This window comes from Corvus hawaiiensis, chromosome Z, assembly GCF_020740725.1.
Source record: "Corvus hawaiiensis isolate bCorHaw1 chromosome Z, bCorHaw1.pri.cur, whole genome shotgun sequence".
Classification (NCBI taxonomy): Eukaryota; Metazoa; Chordata; class Aves; order Passeriformes; family Corvidae; genus Corvus; species Corvus hawaiiensis.
In genome coordinates, this window is record NC_063255.1 from 3562881 (window position 1) to 3588304 (window position 25424).

Sequence of the window (25424 nt, forward strand, 5' to 3'; positions counted from 1 at the left end):
GTACAACTGAACTGGAACTTGGCTAGCAATCATAGCTGTTAGCTGTATTTCCCTTCTGCCAGAGGTCTAGACTAGTTGCTTCCTATTTTCTGCTGTGTGGCAGGATGCCCCCAACCACACCTATGTAATTAGTTTTGCTAGCTTTCCTTTTCCTCAGACTTGGTTGCATTAGCACATTCTTAAAAATATTGCCCTACAAGCTGCTTGAGCTGTTCACTGTCAATGTCCTTTAAAAAAAACTTTATGTGTTAGTTGCCAGACTTATCCTGAATGTACTGATAGAGAAATTATTAGCAGTGTACTTGGAGTAGATATGTAGATATTTCTGGTTTATTCTCCAGCCCAGTTTGAGCTGGCTACATCTGTGTAACTCCATCTAAATTGTGGCTCAGTACTGAGAATGCAATAAAAGTTTCAGTCACTTTTGAGATTCAGAACGAAACAAATTAAGTATTTCCTACTTCCGGTGATAGTGCAAATGCTGAATCTCTAAATTGTTTCTGAATATTATTGAAATCACCATTGTCACTTAGGGAGGTGGCTCTACATTTCTGATGCACTTGCATAAAAATTTTTGTGTGGATCAGGAGTTATCTGTCCTAAGGGCAGTGGTAATACTACTGATTGTGATAAACTTGCAAATGCTACTGTAATGTTATACTGCCGAAATCGATGAATACAAATGACAGCTTTAAAAATTTTTTTCAGAACTGAGTTTATTTTTACTTTTTTGAGTGCATTAGCAGTTTAGAAAATGTAGTATTAGAAGTGTTTCATTTACAGTGCAATTATTCAAAAGATTTATATAAATCAGGAGAACTAGAACTTATAGCAGCAGTAGCTTTTCTGGCTGTAACTCAGAATTTATCCACCCAAGCAAAGTATCAGAACAAAGTCCAACAGAGACAGACTTTGGTTGTCTATGGCAGCATTAAAGACATGGAAAAATAATAATAGAAAAAGCTATTTCTGATGAGTGATATGTAACATGTATGTTATTCCTTTCCTTCCTTGGTTTAAATAACTCTTGGTTTGAGGTTTTTGAGGAAGGAATCAAATAAGACATGTTCTTTATTTTAAGGCAGAATGCTGTTGTGGTGTACCACTTTCTGTAATGCTAAGCTTTTAGAAAGACATCAAAAATACTGTGTAGTAGAGAGTATTACTGTTGGTAACCTGTGCAAATCTAATGAATGACCGGGTTGTCTTAGCAGTTATTAATTCCATTGCAATTCTCTAGTATTAGTGACATCCAGTTCTCTAGCAGACATTGTCTGCACTTGCAAAATGACCGCTTTTTAAATATAGCCAAGTATATGTATACAAAAAAATATGGTGAAAATACAGGCTAGTCACTGGGGTTTTTTTTCTTTTTATTTTCCATACTTTAGAAATAGGAGTTGGAGTTGTCAGAGGGTTTTGATCCGTTTAAGAGAAATCTGAGATTTCAGTCTGATCTGGCAGCAGTTCTGTTTATAGTAGTAGGTGTTGGAACTAGATTTAGTTTTTCAAAATAGGTATCTTTTTGCCTGGTCTTTTACCTTTATTCAAAAATGAGACAGCTATGATTGGATACGTAGATAAATCATGTTGCATAGCATGAAGAATAAAAAGTAAAAAAGATAAAACTAAGGAACATATTAGGCTTATTGTTGAGCAAGGGTGTGTGAGAAGCATGGTCCTTATTTAAATAGCTTGTTCTTAAAACCTATAGTCATTAAAAAGTGAGTGTCAAAAAGTATAATCTGGTTTAAAAGTGAAAAAAACCCCCTTGCTTTCAGAGATAACATGTCTGGAAATGTTCCCTAAAACTGAAATCTTAATTATTTGTAGTATTTAGCTCTGTTTACTCTTAGTCAGGAGAGACTCAGTTCTGAGGCTTTATTTTGCTTTCTGACAACCTTTTCAAGCAGATTAACTGGAAAATGGTCTAGTATTATATATATGAAGTACATGTTCACCTGTCTGAAACTTACAAAGAGCTTCATGTCCAGTCATACATATTTGTTGGTTTTGTCTAGCCTGAATTTTCTTACCTTTTTTTTACATTTAAATTCCATCCGTCTTGGTAGGTTTTCCCTCAGCGATTTGCTGTGATTGTATTTTTGTCTCCTAAATTCTTTTCCATTAAGAAATATTCCTTCAAAAGCCTTGGTTATCTCTGTCAATATATATCTTAAATATTACTCATACTTACTGGTAACTTTCAGAGTAATTTTGGAGTAGTTTGATATATGTATAAGTAAACAGCTGGTGTTTCATACTGATTTTAAACATTTTGTTCTTCTAATAAGAATTTTCATGCTTTACTCACTTACTGTACTTAAATAAAAGATATTGTGGGGGTTATTCTTGTTGTTTAATGAAATTCTTTGAAGTGTATCTAATACTAGTATTCATATATGTTCCCAATCCTATAACAGGTGTATTTCTATCTCAGTGTTAATTTGATGCAAATAGTTCTTTCTGGCACGCTGGACATTTCCAGTAACATACAGCTAAGTAATGACAGTGTTTTATAGAGACTCTTTTCAGTGAATGGGCCAATTTGGATAATGAGACTGATAGAAAGGGTAATGCTATCCTTGAATTTATAAATTCACATTAACATGTAAGAAGAAATAACTCTTTTTGCCTTTGTATCTACTACTGTTAATGCCACTGTTAGAACAACTTTTTAAATTGTAATACATAACTTGAGAGAGTTTAAAAAAGCCTGTGAGTGCCCATGGTGGTGACAGAAGGGCCACAGTGTAACAGTACAATGCTGAGAAATTCCATATATTAATCTGATTTAGAAGAAAATTTAAAAAGTTATTTCAACGGGACAGAGCTCTACTGAAACAGTGGGACTCAGCTTTGCTGATAAAGGCATAACCATATCCTCGAGACACTGAAATAATTTCATTTTTCAGAATAAAGAGGAATTAACGAAGGGCTGAAGACATTAAAAGAAAAATCAGTTAAATGATAAGATGCAATCTCTGTCTCTGAAGTACCCTAAGCCACAGAGCTGGGGACTTCTATCAGGGAAGGTATGAGTATGAGCTGTCCTGTTTTCTTTGCAAACAGTCAAAAATGACTGCTGTGGAGGGAAAGGCAGATAACTGGATAACCTAGTACAGTTGTTCTCAAATTATTCTGTAAACAATTCTTAATGTGAGATTGAATAGCTTTTAAGGAGTATCTTTTAAACTTCTCTAGCTTCTAGAATGAATTACTTACATTTTTATGCTAAGAGTGGGTAGAAATATGATTGAATCATTGTGATGCTTTCTTATAATCAAATGTGTGAATTAGTGTATTTATTTAGTATTTATTTTTATTTTTAATGTGGGAATACATTTGCTTTCATAGAACTCAGTGGGAGCTACATAGTTGCACAACTGCATGCATTAGGCCTGAAAATGGACAGTTTGCAGGGATCAGGACGAATGTTCTCTCCTTTCTCTGCAGTGTACCAGGAGACAAATGGCTGTATTCCCCTAAGGTGCCTGGGATTGGCTGTAGCTGCAGATAACTTACCTGACAAGTTTGATCAGTGCTTACAATATTCACAGAGAATTTGTCTTCCTTATCTGTTTGACTTAAGTGTCCTACTCAAATGATCAGGATCATGCTAGTCATCAGATTTGCAAAGGAAATGGATTTTTCTTCAGGTTAGAGTTACTGATAAGGGAGACTGCTTCAAGAGATAGTCTCTAGCTTACATCTACACTAATACATTAAATAAACATTTTAGTGGCTTTTTTATTGCACTGAATACCACTGGCACAGATCTTGTGTACACACTACTAAGATGTCTTCTCCAGAAAAGATTAGCTTTGCATGTTTTGCCTGTTAATAATTGTATGTGGCCATCTCCACAACTTTTTATGGGAGTTCTTTGAGATCAGTTGTTCTCATGGGCCAAATCTATGCAAGGAACTAAAATTGTGATAGTTTTGAAACAGCTTAATAATGCAGATAGTAGAATTTCAGTGTCTAGTGTGATTCCTTTCACTTTTTAATACAGAGTGCAAGTATATTTTAGCATGGTGCCTGCATATCCTGCCAAAAAATACTAGAATTTTTCTTTTTAAAGTGTCATTGTATAGTGCTGTTTAATCCTGGCCTGACAGGAGTGTATTGCTGCTCCAGTTCTTGCCCATTGTGTTGAACAGATAATGGTCTGTCTATGGAGTTTCCTTCTGGCTGCTATGTCAGGCAGAGTTGTCAGTGACAGTTGTAGTTTCACCATGCATTTTCTATCTGTCTGCTGTAGCTCTTCAGCAGTCCCACAGGAATGCCCAGCAGTCCCAGACCTCTTCCCCATCTGCCTCATGAAACGACTTCTGATTTGTTCAGGGCGGGAATGGCCATGTAATGAACCATCTTCCCTCCTACCTCTTTTCCATTCCACTTCCCCAGTGTGGTCACATTTCAGGGGCAGTGCACCCACTTTATTTGGAGTTATATAATCTTCTTTTTTGGCTTGGGCAGAGGTTTTTCTTGGCTGTCTCAAAGTGATCTGGCTGCCATCTTATCCTAAGTTATTTACCTCTGTAACTGTGTTCTTTCATTCAGCTTTTGTGTGGTGTCCCTCTTACACCATCTGTCAGTGAATTGAACAAACATTTTTGCAGTTGTCATAATCATGACTGTTGCCATAATCTTTAATAGTTAGTTGAGATAATTGTTGGCTTGAGAATCTACCTTTTGGGTCTCTTTAGCTCCTGAAGCATTTACTAAGCTCCTGGTGATCAAATTGCACCTTTGTGCTGTTTTTCTGGGTGTGAGCTTTTTGTTTTGTTTGTTTGTGGGTTGCCTTTTTTTTTTTTCTTTTTTTTTCCCATAGCAATTAGACCTATCTAATCTCATGGGCAGTCATGATGATTTGTATTTTCAGTGGTTTCTTGGCTTAAAATTACTATCTGTCAAGTATTGCATCTGTAGTCTTCCACATTTTGGAACCCAACAGGGCTAAATGGATTCCTTGAAGATTCAAAATAAAGTTAAAGGAAGTGATGTCAAAACAAAAAAAAAGACAAGTTAGTCTGATTTAGTTACATCATATAGAGAAACAAATAATGGAAGCAAGCAATTTGGTTCATAAGAATGCCATGAGCGTTCAGACAAATCACAAGCAGAAACCATTCATATGAAAGCAAAAAGATGAAAAAAATGGAGCTGGAAGATGATGTAGCTAAAGTAAATCACTGGACATTGAAAATTTATTGGTTTTTTTTCCTGGTAAACTGGGTCTGGGAGAGTTTATGAATACCCTTGCAGGAAATTAATCATTGTCTATAAAATTTGAATATTTAATGATGGCATATTTAGAACATGTTACTACCCATGTATGTTCTTGCAAAAATAATCAGTGAATTGGAAAATAAAGTTCTCTTTTCCTTAGTTTTATTATCTAATTTAAGTTTCATTATCATCATATTTTCTTAAAAATGCTAGCTTATGTGTAATGAAGAACACACACTTCCCAACAGAAATTGAAGAATACCATGGTCTTTGTTTTTCAAAAATATAACAGAAACAAGGGACTTAATTCATATCATTCTCTCTTGTCACAGTTCTTTGTGAAACTGAACCTTAGGTGAGGAGTAACTTCAGATTCATAAGTAAGTAAGTTGACTCAGGCCATAAGGCACATTTTCAGCTCTGCTGAAGTCAGTGACAACATTTTTCTTGAGTGGAATTTGCTTTATTATTAAACATCCATTTTATCTAAGGATGTATGCCTGTAATTGTTTTCTCTGTATTACCGTTGGATATTAAAAAGCAGAAGACTAGTACCTCCTGTGTATTTCAGAGACTACTTTGTAAAGACATTCAGTTCTCAACTATGTTCTAAAGAATTTAGTTAGGGTTTTCTCACTAAATAAGACTGAGCCCTGTCCGCTTTCTCTGAGGAACAAATTTTGCTTGAACTTCAATAGGATTATGTTCAGGCACTGTCCTGAACACAGAAATAAGACATTTACTTTCTTAATTATGTAAAAGGCAGGAAATGTTCAGTCAAAATCCTTCTTTTGCTCTGAATCTGTGTAATCTTGAAACTTAGGGACATTTTAATGATTATATTTCAAGAGAAATAAGAATGGTTTTTATGCTGACTTGGTTACCTTCCCCTACTCCAGACAGCAAACGGAAAATTAGTCCGCGTTTGAAGCACCTCAATGAGATTAGTGCACATGAACATTTAAATTCAAAATTATAGCTTAATCCCACAAACTGCTCCACACTCAGTACCCTTTAAAAATCAAAGGAATTCCATGTGGTCACAGCAGTCTGCATGCATAGAGAGTTTACTGGATTTGTTCCAAATTTTAAGCTTTGTTATTTTGTGCATGGATTTGGCTTGCAGACAGACTATAACTCTTTTAGCAGTGAAAGGTATATGTCTTGTGATCAGACTCCTATGTGATAACAGTCCTTACGGTATTTTTAACAGAAAATGTCTGGTGGCCTGAAATTAGTAATTATTTGGGTTTAAAATGAAAGCATAAAGATGGTGTCTTTTCATATTTTTTTCACTTGCCTTTCAAAAGAGTAGAAATTACTCTGAAGCATACTGCAAGGAAATTAGTTTAAATCCTTGGAAATCAATAGCCTTGTGGGAGTGTTCTTTTATCACTAAACATATTATAAGATTGCATATTCAAAATATGAAGGTGTAATTAATGAGTGACTGCTGCATGACCACTGCTATTTTAAAAGCTATGCCACAGAAAACATCTTAATTTCATTGCTAGCTCCAGATATTTATGTGTTAACTACACAAAAACTCATTAGCTTATGTATATGAAGGATTGTATTTACAATGACAAAAATGTTCCTTTAAAGAAATTTTTTAGCTTTTTTCAAAAATGTTTTTCATTTTAGTTTGTTGGCACATATTATTAAGATACACTATAATTATGGAAGGATAATGAGAAGGGTACTATATTGACAGTTCATAAGATGTTTTTTAAAAATGGTGTAACAATTTAGAGTTCAATTTTTAAATTCGAATCAAAGTCTACGTAGTACGACTTACACATAATACTTTTTAGTTGGTAAGTGTTAGACTGTAAGAAGCTTCCAATTATGTTGATTCTTGAGTAAAATTTAAGGTTTAAGAATCAGTAGCAGTCTATAGCCATGCTGCTGTAAGTACATAACAGAATGGTGGACTGCTTTATGGAGCTGGTGATTACAAAGATCCACTTTAACCATTTTTTTCTTACTGGCAGGTGTCCCACTGGCCTGAGGCCAGCGGCTGTGAGTGTACTGCAGCTTGTGGTTTACACCAGAGTGTAGAAAATGCCGACACCAGCTGGCTGCACATAATTAAACTGATTGCGGTCTGACAACTTGGACTGTGATACAGATATGTGATAAATATACAAAGTATCTTACAAATGTGATTCACTGACATACTCTATCTACTTTTTTTTCTTAACAGATACGATATCTGCACTTACAAAAACAAGCCTTGTGGAACACTGGGTAAGATTATAAAGAGAAATTTCAGCTTGTATTTGCTGTTTCCTTACTTTATACTTAGCTATTGATTTTTTGACTGATTAGTTATTTTAAAGTTTGTACTTTCAAAATTTTGTAGTTTTATAAAGCTGAAAAATAAAAGATACTCGAGGTGGATTTTGGCTTTGATACATTGCTGGAAGTTTGAATTATGTCAGCTGGTGCTGTGTATTTCATCTCTGACAGCTGTAGTTCTGATAAAAGCTAGAAGATGACTCAATTTTACTTCTTACAGAACAGAACTTGCTGTTTATTTCCATTTACTGGTCTCCATAATCAAGTTTAAAAAACAGAAGTAAAAATCCTCAGGAAAGTTATAAAAGTACCCCCGTAAACCTTACAAAAGAAATGGACTTTGAGGTTTACACTGTTGCTGTGTTGTACACAGTGAGTGCAGCTTCATATTTTTCCTTTCACAGACTTAGGAAAAGATAGCACAGTGAGAGAAAATACAGTAACATTGAAACTACAGTGCTTTGGCAATGGAGAAGTGCACATGGCAACCTTAGATGAGGGACAGAGAGCTATTGTTCTCTCCATATCTAAATATGTCACCAGAAGTTATTTACTACAATAAATAACTATAGATGACCTATAACTATAGGTTGTTGCCTCCAATGATGCTTTAGTATATAAAGGAAACATTGTTCAAAGACTAATGTAGCGCTTGTTTAGATTTTTTTTTTTCGGTTTGTATCCTTTCATAAGCCTCATTCTTGCAGGTGATTAAAGATAAAATTCTAATTCAGCTAGTTCATATTATTAATACTTTTCTCAGTCAGAGTTCATGATTGTATTTCCTTTGTCTTTCCCTGTATTACTGTATGCTTTATAGCCTTAACCCATGTTAATTTTTCTGTAAGTCTCTTGCAAGTCAGTCCAATGCTTTTGGCAGAAGAGTGTAGTTTACATGGGGAAAGGTACCAGAATTTTGCCTGCTATAAATATAAGCAAAATCCAGAACATGCTTTAGTAAAAGGCAAGTCATGATGATGAATTTCTAAATGTAATTAATTTTATTTGACATTGGAGGTGACGAAACTGAAGAGACTGTCTATATTGATGTCTTAGAAGTAGCTTTGCAAGCATTAAAAGAAAAAGGGTTGAAAGAGAATACATTAGTGCCTGAACTATTTGATATTTTTATGTGATGCTTTTAACAGAGATCATTAGTGTACTAGTTCTTACTGTATCAGATCTTGGCATAAAGCCAAATTCTGCTTCACTTGAATGCAGTGTAGCAGAGGATAGATTTGGCAAATATTTTATTAAACAAAAAGTTTAATTAAAAAAAATTAAAAATAAGAGTTACATATGGTATCAGTTCCTACTCACTGTTATAGGAGTCTTGGCAACAAAACCATGGCAATTTTTCTGCATTATAGGCATTGAACTGGAGAGGAGACAAGGCCCTGTAGTCCTCTTTTGCAAGGCATTTCATACGCTTAAGTCACACTGACATCCAGTAACTAAAGTTAATCATATATATAAGGGTCACAGGGAGGTCTCAGAAGGTCAGAAGAAACCTGAATAATTGGTATTCTAGGAAGAGACAGAAGTAAAAGATTTTGTATGGCATAGACATCTGTATCCTGTTTCAGACACCTGAAGCAGGGGACCTTTCATGGAACCTCTTAGAAAAGATAGACCTCAGACATCTTCGCAGTTTTTCTGTGGCTCCAGTGAAGGACAACAGCTTTTGAAATCTGAGCCACTGACTGAGTTCTTAACTTGATCTCTGTCTCTTTCTGCAAGCGTGGTGTGGAATTATGTTACTCTGGTCTTCTAAGTTGCCGAAGCAAGTCCTCAGTTATAAGACATGAAGATGAAGATGACTTTATCATTCAAATATGGTGGACTTTGCAGGGGAACATGATAGTTGTATATCTATATGTATTAACATGTTGTCTTCAGAATTTCCTCAGTTAGAACAGCATAGGTGAACTGTAATTGGTTTTTTTGCAGGTTCCACACTGCAAACTCTCCAGACACACATTGTCACCTTTCGCCCATGTCAATTTGGCTGTCAGTAGTTTTGGTGTGTCCAAACTAGATTTGTTTGGGAGAAAACATGGAACACATACCCCCCAAATGGTCTCTATATGCCTACAGGAGACCTGAGATCACCCATGGGCTGTGTTCTCATGATACCCCTACAATATTTTTTCCCTTCAGGAAGCTTTGAGCCACATGTGTAGTGACATTCAGCCCACAGGATTCAACTAGTCAAGAATGTCCAAACCAGCATGCAATGATACCCGAAGAGCCTCAACATCAGGGCTTCACTGTGCTGATCCACTCCTATGTCTTGAAATTAATTGCTGATGTGGACACAGCAGGAAGCACTTGTCATATTATGACTTCTTACTGTTAGTCCAAATAGAATAATTTGAAGTCCCTGCTCATATAAGGAGTTTGCTTTCTCTCTTCTCCATCCCCTGTTCCATTCCCTTCATCTCTCAACCAAAGTTAAACTTTTTCAATTTTTTTGTTATTATTGTTGGGGTTCTTTGGGTTTGGGTTTTTCTGGTTGTTGTTGGTGGGGGGTTTTTTGGGGGTTTTTTTGGGGTTTTTTTGTTGTTGTTGTTTCTCTGGGTTTTTTTGGTTTGTTTTTTTTTTTGTAGTGTAGGTTAACTGAAGAGGTAACTTCCTTAAAGAAAGGTTTACTTCTTCTTTCAGATAAGAAACTCTAGGGAGAAATACATTAAATAAACCTGATGTTTAAAGCTTTCTCTAGTGGCACTAAATTAAGACTGCAGTATGTTCTGTAATAATCTGTTGCTGAAAAATGTGTAAGATACAGAAGAGTCATAGTCCATAAATGCCAGTGAAAGGAGAAAATTTTTAAAAGCCCTTGTAACACAATAAGGTTTTAATGCCAGAAGATGATGGGTGATAAATGGAAAAGACTTCCGTGGTTAAATGCGTGTTTGTTATTAACATGTCTCCTCTCTCTTCACTGATGCATTCAGTTTTGTTTTTTTAATTTTTTTTAATGTACCATGTGAGGTTTTTCATAGCTAAAAAAGTTGCCTGTATGTTTTTATGAACCCACTAAACTTAAACAGATTTCTTTAGAAAAATAATGTGGATACATTTTGCTTTCTTCAGGCTCAAGAATGTTAAAATAGAAATGCTTTCCTGAATTCCCTCTCCTGGCTCAAGTTACTAGGTGGTCCCAAGTTAACAGAAGTAAAATTTATAAATCTAACCCCTAGTCTAGACATTTTCCAGCACTGACTGCAGTTCAAAAAATATTAATGTCTAGCCGGCAAAGTGAAATTCCCCCCAGTGATTTTGCAAATGACTAGAAAGTTAACCTTTTGCCAACTGCTCCTTCTGTGCATAGAAGTTATTAAAAAGAATCCAGGCATTTATAACTAGGGCTTTTAAGACTGAAACACCTTGGCATGACCCTTTGTGTCTCCTTCTGTTTATTCAGGCTTGGCCTCTGTGGCTGGAATGTGTGAGCCTGAAAGGAGCTGCAGCATTAATGAAGACATTGGCCTAGGTTCAGCTTTTACCATTGCACATGAGATTGGTCACAAGTGAGTGAGTTTAAAATAAGAATACATTTTAATTCATCACCTTTTTAACGTTAGTTAATAATAGACATAATTTTTTTCCTGCACCAGCTCTATTCTGATGTTCCATGTTTCTGTATATGGTATTCATGAGTGGCAATACGTTTTATTTAGTATCTATTACCAGGGCCTTTAAATTTAGAACTGAAGACTCATTGTATACCCTTTGATTTCAGATTCCAGTTAAATCTGTCCTTCTGAGACTTGACTCACAACCTTCCTAATCTGTTTCATATTTTTAAATGTTTGGCTTTGAAAATTTTCTCTCCCCTGTTACTTTTGCTGCCTTTCTTTATGTAAGAGAAGTGGTTAAAAGGTAAATTTTTTTTGCTCTTTTTTTATTTTGTCTTTCATATAATTCAAACTCTTATCACTGAAACATTGATTCCATTGTCAGTATCCATATGCTTTAAGTCCTCTTTCACTCAAGCATGATCTATATAAAACAGGCATAGAGCAGTCATAGCATCAGTTGTTACATTTAAAGTATCAGCATATAGTTTTAAAGAGTATGTAGTTTTGACACTGATAAAATCTGAGTATTGTTTGGTCTGGAAATATTTCAGGTCTTCCCTCAAAGGACAGCACTGTTAGTACACTGTGATGACTAAAAAGACTGGGCATCTTCTTTTTATCAAGAGGCTTCCTTCTTTTACATGGCTTGACCAATACAGATATGGATTACATGCTTTTCCACTCATTAGCTGATGGAACTGTCAAAAGTTGCAGTGTAGACTGAAATGAAAGCTAGCGATCTGCTGATCAAAAAAAGTAAACAGTTATTTTTAGCCCACCTCTTATGTGAGATAATCACTGGGCAACTGTGCTCTCATTTATATTATGTATGAAAAAATCTTCACATCTAGTGTAGATGAATTTTAGAATTCAAAAGCAATTATATAAGATCTGAAAAATAACAATTTAAAAATACATGTAATAACTCCCTTGACCTACTTTCCTTCCTTCCTTCCTGCCTGCCTGCCTTCCTGCCTGCCTGCTTTCCTGCCTTCCTGCCTTCCTGCCTTTCTGCCCTGCCTTCCTGCCTTTCCACTGTTGAGGAAAGAGCTCCTCCAATCACTAAATATTAATAGTTCTAAAATTCCTGTAAATAATGTCTTGTATTGTATCTCGTCCAAACCCCTGCCAAGGCAGGGTCACTCAGAGCAGGTGACACAGGAACCTGTCCAGCTGTGTTTTGAATGTTTCAAGAGAGGGAGACTCCATGACCTCCCGGGGCAACCTGCTCCAGTGCTGTGCCACCTTCAATGCAAAGAAGTTCTTCCTCATCTTGAGTGGAACTTCTTGTGTTTTAGTTTTTGTCTGTTGCTCCTTGTCCTGTTCCTGGGCACCACCGGAAAGAGTTTGGCACCATCCTCTTGGCACCTGCCTCTGAGATATTTGTATGTGTTTTATACATGTTATTCCAGAGATACACGAAATTAATTTAATATGTGCCGCTATTTTATCAGGCAAATATGGCATGATGACCAGAATTTATTTGATGAGCTTAGACTGGTTAGAATCTGGAAAAACCCATATAGTGATAGTGTATATCCTGTGATCATAGGAGCGTTTTTACCATCGGTCTTTGTATGTTTGATATCTTTTGGATTCTTATTACATAAGATCCTTTAAAATTCTGAAATCTCAGCTCTTTGAGGCTTTCAGCTAATTCTATAGAGGACATGATATGTCAGATTCTGGTTTTATAAGAAGAGGTAATCATATTCTTTAGCTGTTATACAATGCACAGTTATTAAAGAAAGTTACACTACAAGCTTGGTTTTAAGAATTAGCATACCATATAGATACCATCAGTATAACCTGGGAAGAATACGTGACCAAAAAATCTTCAAAATCTATGTTTTGTGGTAGTCACACATCACCTGTCATTCTACCCACGCTGTGACTGAATGCCCCTACAACTATGTTAAAGTTGTTCTTCCTCTCAACCTCCTAGTTTCCAGTACCTGCTAGAAGGTACTGGAGTAAATATGCGAGTAAAATAATTGTTTCTGAGAGCCTTGTAAACATTTTTCTTTGGCTGTACCTCTTTTCAGACTTGGAATAGGAAACTGACTTCATTGTTAGGTGAAAAATAGAAGCATTTAAGGGACGTGCCTACACTGAATATGTAATATGCAACATAAAAGCACTAGATTACACAGAATCACAGAATGGATCAGATTGGGAGGGACCACCGTGGATCATCTGGTCCAATCTCCCTGCTCAAGCAGGGTCATTGTAGAGAACATAGCACAGGTTGTATCCAGATCGTTCTTTAGTATCTCCAGTGGGGGAGACTTCACAACCTCTTTGGGCAACCTGTTCCAGGGCATGGTTACCTGCGCAGTATTCTTCCTTATGTTCAGGTGGAACTCCTGTGCATCAGTTTCTGTCCTATTCCTTAGCATCTCTGAGAAGAGCCTGGCTTCATCTTCTTGGTACCTCCCCTTCAGATACATATAGACACTGATGAGGTCTCCTCTCAGTCATCTCCTCTCGAGGCTGAATGGGCACAACTCCCTCTCAGCCTTTCCTCATAAGAGAGATACTCCAGACCCCTAACTATCTTCACACCCCTCCACTGGACCTGCTCCAGGAGCTCCATGTCTCTCTTGTCCTGAGGAGCCCAGAACTGGACACAGCTCTCCAGGTGAGGCCTCACGAGGGCTGAGTACAGGGGCAGGATCGCCTTCCATGACCTGCTGGCAATGCCATTCCTAATGCCCCCCAGGATACCACTGGCCTCCTTGGCCACCAGGACACTCTGCTGGCTCATGGACAGCTTGGTGTCCACCAGGACCCGCAGGTCCTTCTCTGCAGAGCTGCCCCCCAGCAGGTCAGCCCCAGCCTGTGCTGGTGCCTGGGCTTGTTCTTCCCCAGGTGGAGGGCCTGGCATTTGCCTTTGCTGAATTTCAGATGGTTCTTCTCTGCCCATCTCTCCATCCTGTCAAGGTCCTTCTGAAGGGCTGCACAGTACTCCGGGGCATCAGCCACTGCTCCCAGCTTTATGTCCTCAGTGAATGTGCTGAGCAGGCATCTGCCCCTTCATCCAAGTGATTGATGAATATACACATAAAAATGTACAAGTGATGAGGAACAGAAGCAAAAAGAAATTTAAAAAAAACCCTATAAATATTTAACAGGAAGTATGACTGAATATTATAATCACAAACAGACTATTAATCTCTTAAGTTTTCAAGGAGAAATGCTTTTCTGGATAGCATTCTAGTTAGATAAGAATGTGAGAATTTCACTTTGAAAGATCATGTTTTTATTAATTGTACAGTTGCTATGGAATACTGAGTTTTAAAAACCTTTGAGCTGAGGATCAAAATTCTTTTGTGATTAAGAGAGAACAATTATGATAATACATATTCTTGATAGATTATCCACAGTTTCTCCAGAATTAGATTTATAGGCTTCCCTGATGGGAATATGGCTCAACCTGTTATTAATACTTTACTGAATTATAGAGTGATGAGAAGTCATTAGATCCTTCAGTCTGAATTTCTGTATATCATAGTGTCATAAATTTCACTCCTTTAACCTTGTATTGATCCAACTTAGTTCCATTTGGTTGAAAAATACTATCCAGGAAGTACTTCTTTAAAACTTAAAGGGACTGGTAGTCTGAGTGTGATTGTAACACACTCTGTTAAATATTTTATTAAATATTTCTGTTAAATATTTTCATTTTTTAAAAAAGTTTTTTTTTGGCTTCCATTCCTTACCACTTGTAGTGTTTATATGTGTATAACCTAGTTTTGGTGCTGTCCAGCTGTGTGCAGTTCAGACTCATAACCAGCTGTTTCTATTGTAGATGGTCATACACAGTGGTTGTTTCTTTCTTGAGTGCATAAACAATGGAGAAACTAACATTTTATGATTGTTTCTCCCTAGCCATGGTTCAAAGAACAGCCTTGTATTACTCTTAGTACTTCTGTGAATTAGATACATTTCAGAGTTGGGTCTTTAGACTTCCACATAGGTTCTCTAGAAAACTGACTTCTGATGCTTGACATGCAGAATGTCTGCTTTTCTACCATTATATTTTTCACACCAAAAATGCTTAAGATTTCTGGTAAACAAAGATCACAAACTGATTTCTTGTACCAAGAGTGAGAATTGAGCGTGTATCCCCTAAATTGTCAAGCAAAGTTTGACTTTTTCTTCTTGGTGAAAAGAGGAACTCTTTGCAGGCCTGATCTCGCTTTTATCTCAGACAAGTTAAATGATGTAAGATACAGTCCCATTTTCTGTTTCCCTGTCAGCTGAGTTAGGTGGCTTTCTGCTCTATGCTTTTATATTTGGATACATTCTAAAATGTCTAGCATGTCCTGTGCATGCTGTATAGCATACTTAGTTGAACTGGTAAGGAATTCCAGATTTCACTTGAAGAGGTATATTGGTAAAAGAAAGGCATTTTGCCATTCATTGTTGCAGTCCTCTGGAGGAGTTAGCTGTGATTTGAAAAGTGAAAAAGAATAAATACAATAAAAGTGGGTAAACAAAGGAAATGTCAAAACATGAGGGTGGTGGACTAGGCTTAGGGCAGAAAGTTGCCTGTAGAACTTAGAGTAAGAATAACAGACAAGCATTGAGGGCTGTATGAAAGGAGCTGGTAAACAGGACTGGTCGCTAAAATAGTTTCTGAAAAGTCAGAATTGTCTTGACTTATAGATGATGTAATGAATTTAAATTGGACAGTTTGACAGTCATATCTTGATAAAAAAAGATGTAAGAAATAATAAAAACATAGCTTATAGTCCAACTGATTAAATTGTCTTCAAGATGAAGAACAGCGATAGTTTCAAGAGTGTGTTTAGTTCTAAATTAGTTCATATAGCTAGGTCTGCAGTTCTAGCACTTTTTGAAGTCTCTTTTCAGCCTGTATGCAAAGTGAAAAATATTATAAGTACCTCTCCTTCTATATGAGAAGGATAGTCTTCAGTGCTGGAGTAAAACTTGTAATCTGGTGGTACTTACGGAAGATGCTTGTCTTTACCTCGTTCTTCAATGACCAGTGAGCTTTATGTTTGATCAGTGCACTGGGTTTGCATGGTCAGGTTTTAGTAGCAGGCAGGCTACAGGGGTGTCTTTTGTGGGAAGCTGCCAGAAGCTTCCTCCATGTCCCATAGAGCCGATGCTAGGAGGCTCCAAGATAGACCCACCAAGGCTGGGCCCATCAGTGAAAGTGGTAGGGCTTCTGGGATAACACATTTTAGAAAGGGGGTAGAAAAGTTGCTGCAAAGCAACAGCCAGAAAAGATGAGTGAGAATAGGTGAGGTAAACAACTCTGCAGACACCAAGGTCAATGAGAAGGCACTGGAGCTGAGGTTCCCTGCAGCCTGTGGTGCAGACCATGGTGAGGCAGCTGTGCCCCTGCAGCCCATGGAGGAACACAGGGAAGCAGAGATCCGCCTGAAGTCCATGGAGGACACCGTGTTGGAGCAGGTGGATGCCTGAGAGGAGGCTGTGACCCCGTGGGAGGCCTATGCTGGAGCAGGCCCCTGGTAGGACCTGTGGCCTTGTGCAAAGAGGAGCCCATGCTGGAGCAGTTTTCCTGGAAGAATCCCATGGGGGACCCACACAGGAGCAGGCTGTGTCTGAAGGACTGCACTCCATGGAAGGGGCCCACACTGGAGCAGTTCGTGAGGGACCGCGGCCCATGGGAAGGACCCATGTTGAAGAATTTAATGGAGAACCGGCTCCAGTGGGTGGGTGGGAGGGACTGCATTCTGGAGAAGGAAAGAGTGTGAGGCAGAAGGAACAGCAGTGATGTGTAACTGACAGTAACCGTCATTTTCCATTAAGGAGTAAATCTGAGCCTGGGAAAACGGGGTGAGTGGGGGTAAAGTTGTTTTAAGATTTGGTTTTTATTTCTCATTCTCCTACTCTGATTTGATTTGGAATAAAATTAAGCTAATTTCAGAAAGTTGAATCTATTTTGCCCATGATGGTAATTGGTGAGTGGTCTCTTCCTGTCCCTGTATCAACCCGCAAACCTTTCCTCAAATTTTCAGCTGAGGACAAGCGGGGCGGGCACCTGGCATCCAGCCAGGGTCAACTCACCACAATCAGTCAAACCTCAGCTGCAGCAGAGGACCTGAGCTTTAGTGGGATGTTTTCTAGAAGAAGTGCGTGTCAAGAAATGTATTTGTTGTACAACTACAAAGAAAATACTCCAGTCTGAGGTAATAGAGACACATATACCAAACTTCACAATAGCTTTTTTAAAACTAATTAAAACACAGCTAGGATGGATTGTACTAACATCACCTCCTGTCAGCTCTCCAGCTGATGCAATTTTAATTGTTTTGTCTCTGACAATGATGTCTTCCATCTTTAACTATAGCAGACTGTCTCAAATCTACAGTGTAGGAACACCTCAACAGCAAACAGAACACATTAAGCTTTTTCCTGCTAGATGTCTAGGAGTGATGGAGTTCAAATGGCTTGAATTTTAGGGACAGTTTAACTAAGTTTTTTAGTTTAAAAACCGCAAACCAAACCAAAACGAAACCCAGAAAAAACAAAATGAAAAAAAACAAAAAGAAACCAAACCAAAACAACCAGAGAAGCAAAAAACCGAATAAAACAAAACCAACAAAAACCTTAACCAAAATGTGTCCACAAGCCACAGAAGACCATATAATTATTTTCTAACTCTCTCACCCCCCACCCTCCATCCCCTGCCTTGATCTTTTTTGCTAAAGGAATGTTATTCTATGCTTGCTTTTATAATATTGCAAGTTTTTAAAAGTTTTCTCTGGGACTTCAGTTTTAATGACATGCATATAGAATGAAATATAAACATAAGGCAAAACCTCCCAATTATGTGACACGTTTATATTTAAAATCTGAAAAAAGTCTGTCTCTACATACCTGTGAAATATTATTTGAAGTTTAGAATTTGCAATACTAAAATAGTTTTTCTAACAAGCAATTTTATCAAGGAAAATGGATGTAGTAACACTTCACAAGTCTTAAAAAAAGTGCAAGAGAATAAATGGGGGTGAAGCGGAAGGTTATCATAACCTTCAGGGCATCTTGAATTTCCAAAGGAAATCTGAACTCAGAAGTTTGCTTCCTGATTGGAGCCAATACTTTCCACTTTGGCCTGCAGTGTAGATACGTGATGCATTTGCACTATTGGCTTTGTGTAGTACACAAGCCTTACTTGATGATATTATTGTGCCATGAAGGCTGGATAGCTGTGGCAGTGTAATCCAGGAGAAGTTTGTGCTCTGCTTTTTTGTAATAGTCCCGTAGAACTCTGTCATTTCCCCATAAGAAAGTTCAGGTTTCTGAATAAACTGCATTGGCTTTTAGTAAATTAGAAATTGCTGTGCTTTTAAGAGCCTCATATGTTATTTAATACTAAATGATGCTCATATATAAAAATTCTACTTGATGGGGTGTTTTGTCATCATCCAGGACTGAGAGGAGAACAGTATTTAGGAAGTAAATAGGAAAAATTATGATAGAAGTATGCTAAAATTATGTTGAATTTCATAGCAGATATGCTTTTTATAAATCTCCTATTATTGAATTAGTTTGTTTCCGAAGTTTTCAGGGACCTAATGTGTTTGACCAAAGTTAAAGTTTAAAATTTTGCATTACTTCAAAATAAAACATTAAGGATACTCCAAACTGCAGAATGATCTCCAAATGCAGGAAATCAGCAGTTAAGGTTAAAAATCCGTGTTAAGATATGAAAATAGAAAGTGAAGTAACTAATTAACCTTGATTCCTCCCTTGAGGAATATGTAGTGTTAGGTAGTTTCAATAAATGCTATCAATGTTTGGAATCCTAAATTAAAATAAATTGATTTTTCAATACTTTTTGATTATTTATCCCTTCATTTGTAATGTCATTTAGGGGCAAATTTTTATTTTCATGCTGTTATGTAGCTATAACCAATACTTTTGTACCATTGACTAAAAATATATGGAGGACTACATAGAAAGAGGAGAATTTTCTGTTAAGAGATGTATGGGGAAAATATTTATAAAAGTAAAGAAAAACTGCTTACCTTTGTTACTGAGAAAACATAAAATCTGATGATTTTAAGGTCTCCAAAATTTACCATAACCTCGTAACAACTGGAAAATATTTCACTCCTAGTAGACATGAGAGTAATTAAAAAAATTACCATGACCGTGTATGTCCACATAGAAATTGTGCTTTGTTCTGTGTAGCTCATAGCTCTGATATTGTAGGCAAAAAAATTTCTATTATTGTTTAATAGCAGTTTATGTTCATATTCACTCACTTTTTGTTGAACAAAATAATGTTGAACGTGGTTCTCCCCTTGTGTATTTTCTACTGACACTAAGAAAAGGCGTATTTAAAGCCATGCCTATGTTTACAGATGTAGGGAAGCTGACATTTCTAACTTTTCAATGTAGGCCCTAAATAGACATTCTAAGCTATATGAAATACATATATAGATATTTAAATTACACATTTTAAACTATGAGAATAAATACAATACACTGGCAAAATTACTTAATACAAATTTTATGAAAATTTTTGCATCTAATGTAATAAACTCAGTTTCTCCAAGCAAATAATTATTTGCTATTTCAGTCTTCTGTCAAATACAAGAATACTTTTTCAAGCATGCCTACACTCTGGTCGAGATTTACTTTTAGGAAGTTTTAAAGTATTCTTCACTGCTGCACTTTATGACCCTTCCCTACCCTTTATTTCACTCTCCATAAATGTTAGATCAGTGTGTCTAACATGCTGAGACACTGGAGGAAGACTTGCAGTGTACCTAGGTCAAGATAATTACTTGAAAATGGCCCATTTCACTCTTAGCATGTGTGTTTATCTCCTAGTACAGATAATTAATATCATAAAACCTCTTAAGGTGTAAGTTTCTTTACTTTGTTTTAGAAAGATAGGGTGTCAATTCTTTATTCTGAGCATATGTCATCTTTGCAGCTGTGAATCAGCTTCAGATAATGAACAAGAAGATCCAGTGCTTGACTTTACGGTATTTCTCTTGCTTGTGTTCCTGTAACTTTGTTTCCTCACTTGTCTCACAATTCTGTCTCTGGCATATTTCTTCCTAAGGCTGTTAAACAAGTGGCGGAACAACATAAAAGACACTGCTTTAAAAAAAACTGGGTCAAATTCAGGTAACTCATGAATTGGTAAGAAACAAAAAAATCAACATGAAATAAATTAACTCTATTGTATTTAAAGAAATTAAACATTAGCAATTTGTGCTTTTCTGAATGCTCCAAACCCTAAGAAAGCTAGGAAAGGTTTTGATATGCAGATAATTAGTACTTCAGTCAAATAGCAGAGATAATTGGTTGAGAAATGGCATTTCACCAGAGTACCACTTTTAAAGGTAACTTCAGTGCTAATAAAGTACATGGTAACAAAGTAAATCTCAGCACAGATTATGGAGATGCATTGGTATGGATCTGTTTTCTCTGAATCTTAAGTATCTGGATAGTAAATAAGAATGGAAGCGTTCTGGCTGTCTCACAAGAATAACTGCTGTAATTTCATATGTATCAGCAGTAAGTGTTTTGGCAGCCATAACCATCATGGTTTAGAACCATCGAATGTATCAGTAACCAAATGAAAATGTAGGGACCTGCAATGTTGGGGTTTTTTTGCAAGATAAAGGAAGGCTAGACAAGAAGTTTACATTCACATCCTTCCCTCTGCTTATACTCCAGGGTCTCTCCTTATCTATTGCTGTTTTATTCAGTGCAGCTGACACTAGTTATCTCCCCTGTGATTTTTGAGGTTGGATCTTAAGTAGGATGTGTATTACAAATAACTTCCTCAGATAATTTTTTCAGATATAAGGAAGAACAGATTGCCAAAAGGAAAAAAATCTGTTCAGTTACAGATGTTAGTAAGCGAAACAGGCAGTGAACACTACTAGGATGTGCTGCCTTAGAATTTTTTAAGAAGTATACAAACTAGAAATAATTTGCAGGAGAGTTTCAATTATAGTTTTAAGGTTCTTAGTGTTTCTACTTTGCACAGTTCTTAAATGTAAGGTAAGTGCTCTCTTGGGAAATGAGGAGCCATAATGCTTGAAAACACAAGAGCTGCTGGGTTAAACATTCTTCCTTGAGATTTTAGGTGGAAAGATAACTTCACATAATAACTTCTGTATCACCTGAGGAGACTTCAGTCTCTGCTCATTCATCTGGCTGTTCTTGTAAAGACAAAATTATACTGGTAGTTTTGGACAGGCTTTTTAAGCCAGTGAAAGGAATACAGTCCGTGTATGTTTAATGAGTTTGAAAAAGGTAGGCAAATTATAACAGTGGCTCCACAAAGAATATTTTATGTTCCTTACTTTCTTCTCTACCTTTCCATGCCAATCCAATTGCAAACATGCTTTTGTAAAGACCTAGTTTTAATGTAATGATGGTCAAATATGACCGGCATGTTCTGATGGAAATAAAACTGGCAGTTTGGTCAGAAATGTGTTTCCATCTGCAGTCCTGCCCATAGGAGTGCAAATTACTGGACTGTAATGGCATGCTGCCACAACCATCTTTGGAAATGATTACAGTAATTGTAAAACCCCTCTGCAAACACCAGAAAAAGTTACCTGCACCTCATGATCACTTTCCTCCTAAATTCAGAAGCAAGGGCAAGTAGAAAAGCCTTCTTGGAAAGGAATAGATGATGTGGGTGAATGAATATTTATAAAAAATGAGTATACCATTGGCTCATGGAAAGGCATTGATTGAGTTCCCATGTGCATCAGAAATTATGGCTTCCATTCACAGACATGCTTTTTATCAGACATATCACTGCTACTGCCGCCAACATCATCTGTGAGAGCTGATGGAAGGAAAGTTATTAAACTATGAAGTTTGTTCTTTTAATCATATGCCCAAAAGATAAAAATTTCAGTTCCCAGAGAGTTGAAATCAGTAAGATTTTTAGAAAATGGAATACACTAATTAGAGATAAAATGAATGTAAGAATCATCCAACTCATTTCTATAAACAAGTAATTTATGGGGATTATTTAAAAAGAAGGTTTTCTGTTTTCAGAAATGGTACAGAGACAATTCAAAAAGGAGTATTACTGTTTGAAGTACCTCAAATTCTAGGAGATTATTGCCATTGATAATACATAAATAAAGCACATTTTTCATTGTTGAATTCTGGTTCAGTTTGTTGCACAAGACATCTAAGTTCTTTCCTCTCCTAATACGGACAGGTATCTGATAAGATCATAAGAATTAACACTGGTCTGAAAGTTTCATTGCGTTACGTACATTGCTCAGATAAGTTGATTAAAGCTGTATTTTTTATATGCGAGGGACATTCTTTATTTGATTATATAACAGTCTAAGCTGCCAGACCTTTCCAGTGTATAATACAGTATACAGCATTCTGCATTTGTGAGAGATCAAAACCAGCCAGATACAGGCAGGCATTGCTGCAGAATAGGTATTCCATAGGGAGACATCCCATAGGCAAGGAAGCCATGCTTTTTTGTTGATTAAGTCCTTCCTGGTATTGTAGGAAACATCCATCATTCACAGATGTTCTTTTTTTTTTTTGGAAGGAATGGTACCAACACCTTCCACTTGTAAGTTATTATGATCATCTGAAGAGGTGAAGTAGTACTCAGTGTATTGAAGCTCGGGGTAACATTAAACTCTTGGGGTTTTATACCACATTCTGGAGCAATGTGTTTAGATTAATATAACTCAACTGCCTCAGCTTTCAGTAAAGGAAGTGGCATGAACTGGTATGAAGTGGTATTGTCAGCTGATAAATGGTCAGTTTCTTATGTACTACCATAGTACATTTGTATGTTCTTGCAGTCAGTCCTAAATACTACAGAAAATCAAAACTGAGTGCCTCAACACATTTGTGTTCCTGAATGATGAGTAAGAAATCAGAGAGCCTTTTAGCATACAGAAGACTCCAAAGACAGACCTCTTTGCATGATTCTGGAAGTTCAGAGTCTCAGTTTTGGCATTGTTTTAATCACTTCTCTGTCTCATAAGTTCCTGTGTCTCTTACTGTCTGCCCCTCTGATTTCCTAAGCCTTGTACCCTATTTGAGAAGGGGTAAATTTGACCAAAGCTTAATATTTAAAAAAATAAGAAATGAGGGAACAAATTTTTTCCCCCAAGTGATTAATGGAAATTAATCAAAGACTAAGAGTGGAGTTTTAGAAATGTGTATACTATTGAGAACTATATGTGTATACTATTGAGGTGCCTCATTTATGTCACATCCATAAAGTACACATTGTTGATTGTCCTAAACAAAGACAGTCTGCAATGAAAGTCTGCTCAAATAGATGGCCTGTGAAATTCTAGTTTTAATTTAATGGTTATGCTGATGATCTGTAGTTCAAGGGGTTTTTGAGACATAAGGATTCTTTAACCATATTTTTTTATGAGGGTCATATCATCTTTCTTGAAAGTTAATTTCTTGCCTGAAAACCTCATCTGTCCAAGTTCCATGCAGAGGTTTCTTATCACATTTTCTATTTTTAATTGTCTTCATTTTGACATTCTTTGACAAAGCAAAGCTCTAATAGAAGGGCTCCAAGTCCTTCTGTGAGTAGATACAAAGGGGAAGTGTGCGTCCAGGATGGCCCTAGGAATTGCAAACCCCATGTTTGACTTGAATTATCCTTGTTTTCAGTGTGCCTATATATACTGTATTGTTACAGCAACAGCACCTATTTGTCCTTTTTTACTAATCCAAGAGTCTGAGCTAAAATAAATATTCCATATCCAGGTACCATACCAAATAAAGGCTTCAGTGCTCTGTATTCGTCTTGCAAGGATACTGTTATGTTTTCTTTAAAAGATTTAGAAAACAAATAAAATACTTCCAAAAATCCATAGGAGGAAACATGGTTATGTAATTGTGCCATATTCTGAGATCTGAATAAACTAAACAGAACTTAACTGACTGTACACTTAGGAGCTCTCCTGCACTGTGTTGTTTTGGGTCCAACATGATTGCTGTAAAGGTGACATTATGTTTTAAGAGATATATGATGCCATAAAAGAGTAATGGGCTCTTTCTCCTTCTCTTTTGAGCAGTTTTGGTATGAATCATGATGGAATTGGAAATTCCTGTGGGACCAAAGGTCATGAAGCAGCAAAGCTAATGGCAGCTCATATTACAGCAAACACCAATCCTTTCTCTTGGTCGGCCTGCAGTCGGGATTACATCACCAGCTTTTTAGAGTAAGTAATCTCTCATGAAAAACGAGTTTTCAAAAAATTGACACCTTTTGGGATCAATTGTAGAAATAGAGTGATCTGTTCTGATGGTTTACATTTTTATATTGAGTAGACAGACATATAGTGAGTCACTTAAGACCTTTTTTCTGTAGAGCATTGTTTCTATGTAACGGCAAAAGCTTCTTTTGCTCCATTCCCGGTTCTCTACTGTTTTTAATCTACTCAAAAGATTCTGAAATGCTGATCATACCTCATTACTTCATTAATCTAAGAGTGAGAACTAGAGAAGGGCAGAATTTGTCTATGGATCATGTTTTGCGTGCATGTGCAATGTGAGGGAATCTAATAAAGGGAAGAAGGCTATAGCTCTGTTCCTTTTCATTTCATTCTTCAGATGTTTTTTATGCAGTCTTGTGGGTTTTTACCTATCAATGTTCTTTGGTACCATTGGTGAGAATATAAAGATTATAGAAGAGGATGGCATAGATCTTTCTATTAGTACCTTAAAATTCTGATAACCTCTACTTCTGTGGTGATTTTTATCCAGAAGTAGATTGCTACCTGAAATTTCACTGTGAAAAAATTCAGTCGAAATATGTTATTCACAAAAATGTACTCATATCAATATATTCACTGGTATAGATGATTCATAATGAAGCTTTGTATGTGTTTTAAGTTTTGAAGACAAGTACATATAACCATGAGTTCACCAATAACAGATTCATAACAGATTTTTTAGATGCTGAAAGAATGGCTTTATTGGAGGAAAACAACATTTAGTTGGCAGGTTCAGTGTCATTAGTGCAGTCATTCCCTTAGGAAACACAGGTTGTTCAGTAATTCAGACACTTACTGTACTTTAAGGGAGGGACTTAAACCAGTCAAGTGTTTAACCGTCAGGCTACCAAGAACAAAATTAGCATCTCCTCCTCTTTCAGGGATCTAAATTCAGAATAAGATGCTGTCTTCTGTATCTTGTCTGAAGGGACTCATCCAGACCAAAACCTTTAGGTTGATTCAAATGTAGCTTCCCATAGGATGTAGAGAATCACTGACTTGGGCTGATGAAGTGCTTGAGCTTCCTATAGAGTCAGTG

At 36.7% G+C, this 25424-nt stretch overlaps 1 protein-coding gene across 6 annotated transcripts in view; it reads left to right on the forward strand.

Moving 5' to 3' along the window:
* Nucleotides 1–25424, forward strand: part of ADAMTS6 (ADAM metallopeptidase with thrombospondin type 1 motif 6) — a 148959-nt gene that overhangs the window by 51441 nt on the left and 72094 nt on the right. For all 6 annotated transcript variants that reach the window (XM_048291774.1, XM_048291779.1, XM_048291773.1 and 3 more), the window contains 3 exons: nt 7442–7485; nt 10964–11069; nt 24185–24331. In XM_048291774.1, the coding sequence (XP_048147731.1) occupies nt 7442–7485; nt 10964–11069; nt 24185–24331 (297 nt within the window). The remainder of the gene's footprint in view (nt 1–7441; nt 7486–10963; nt 11070–24184; nt 24332–25424) is intronic.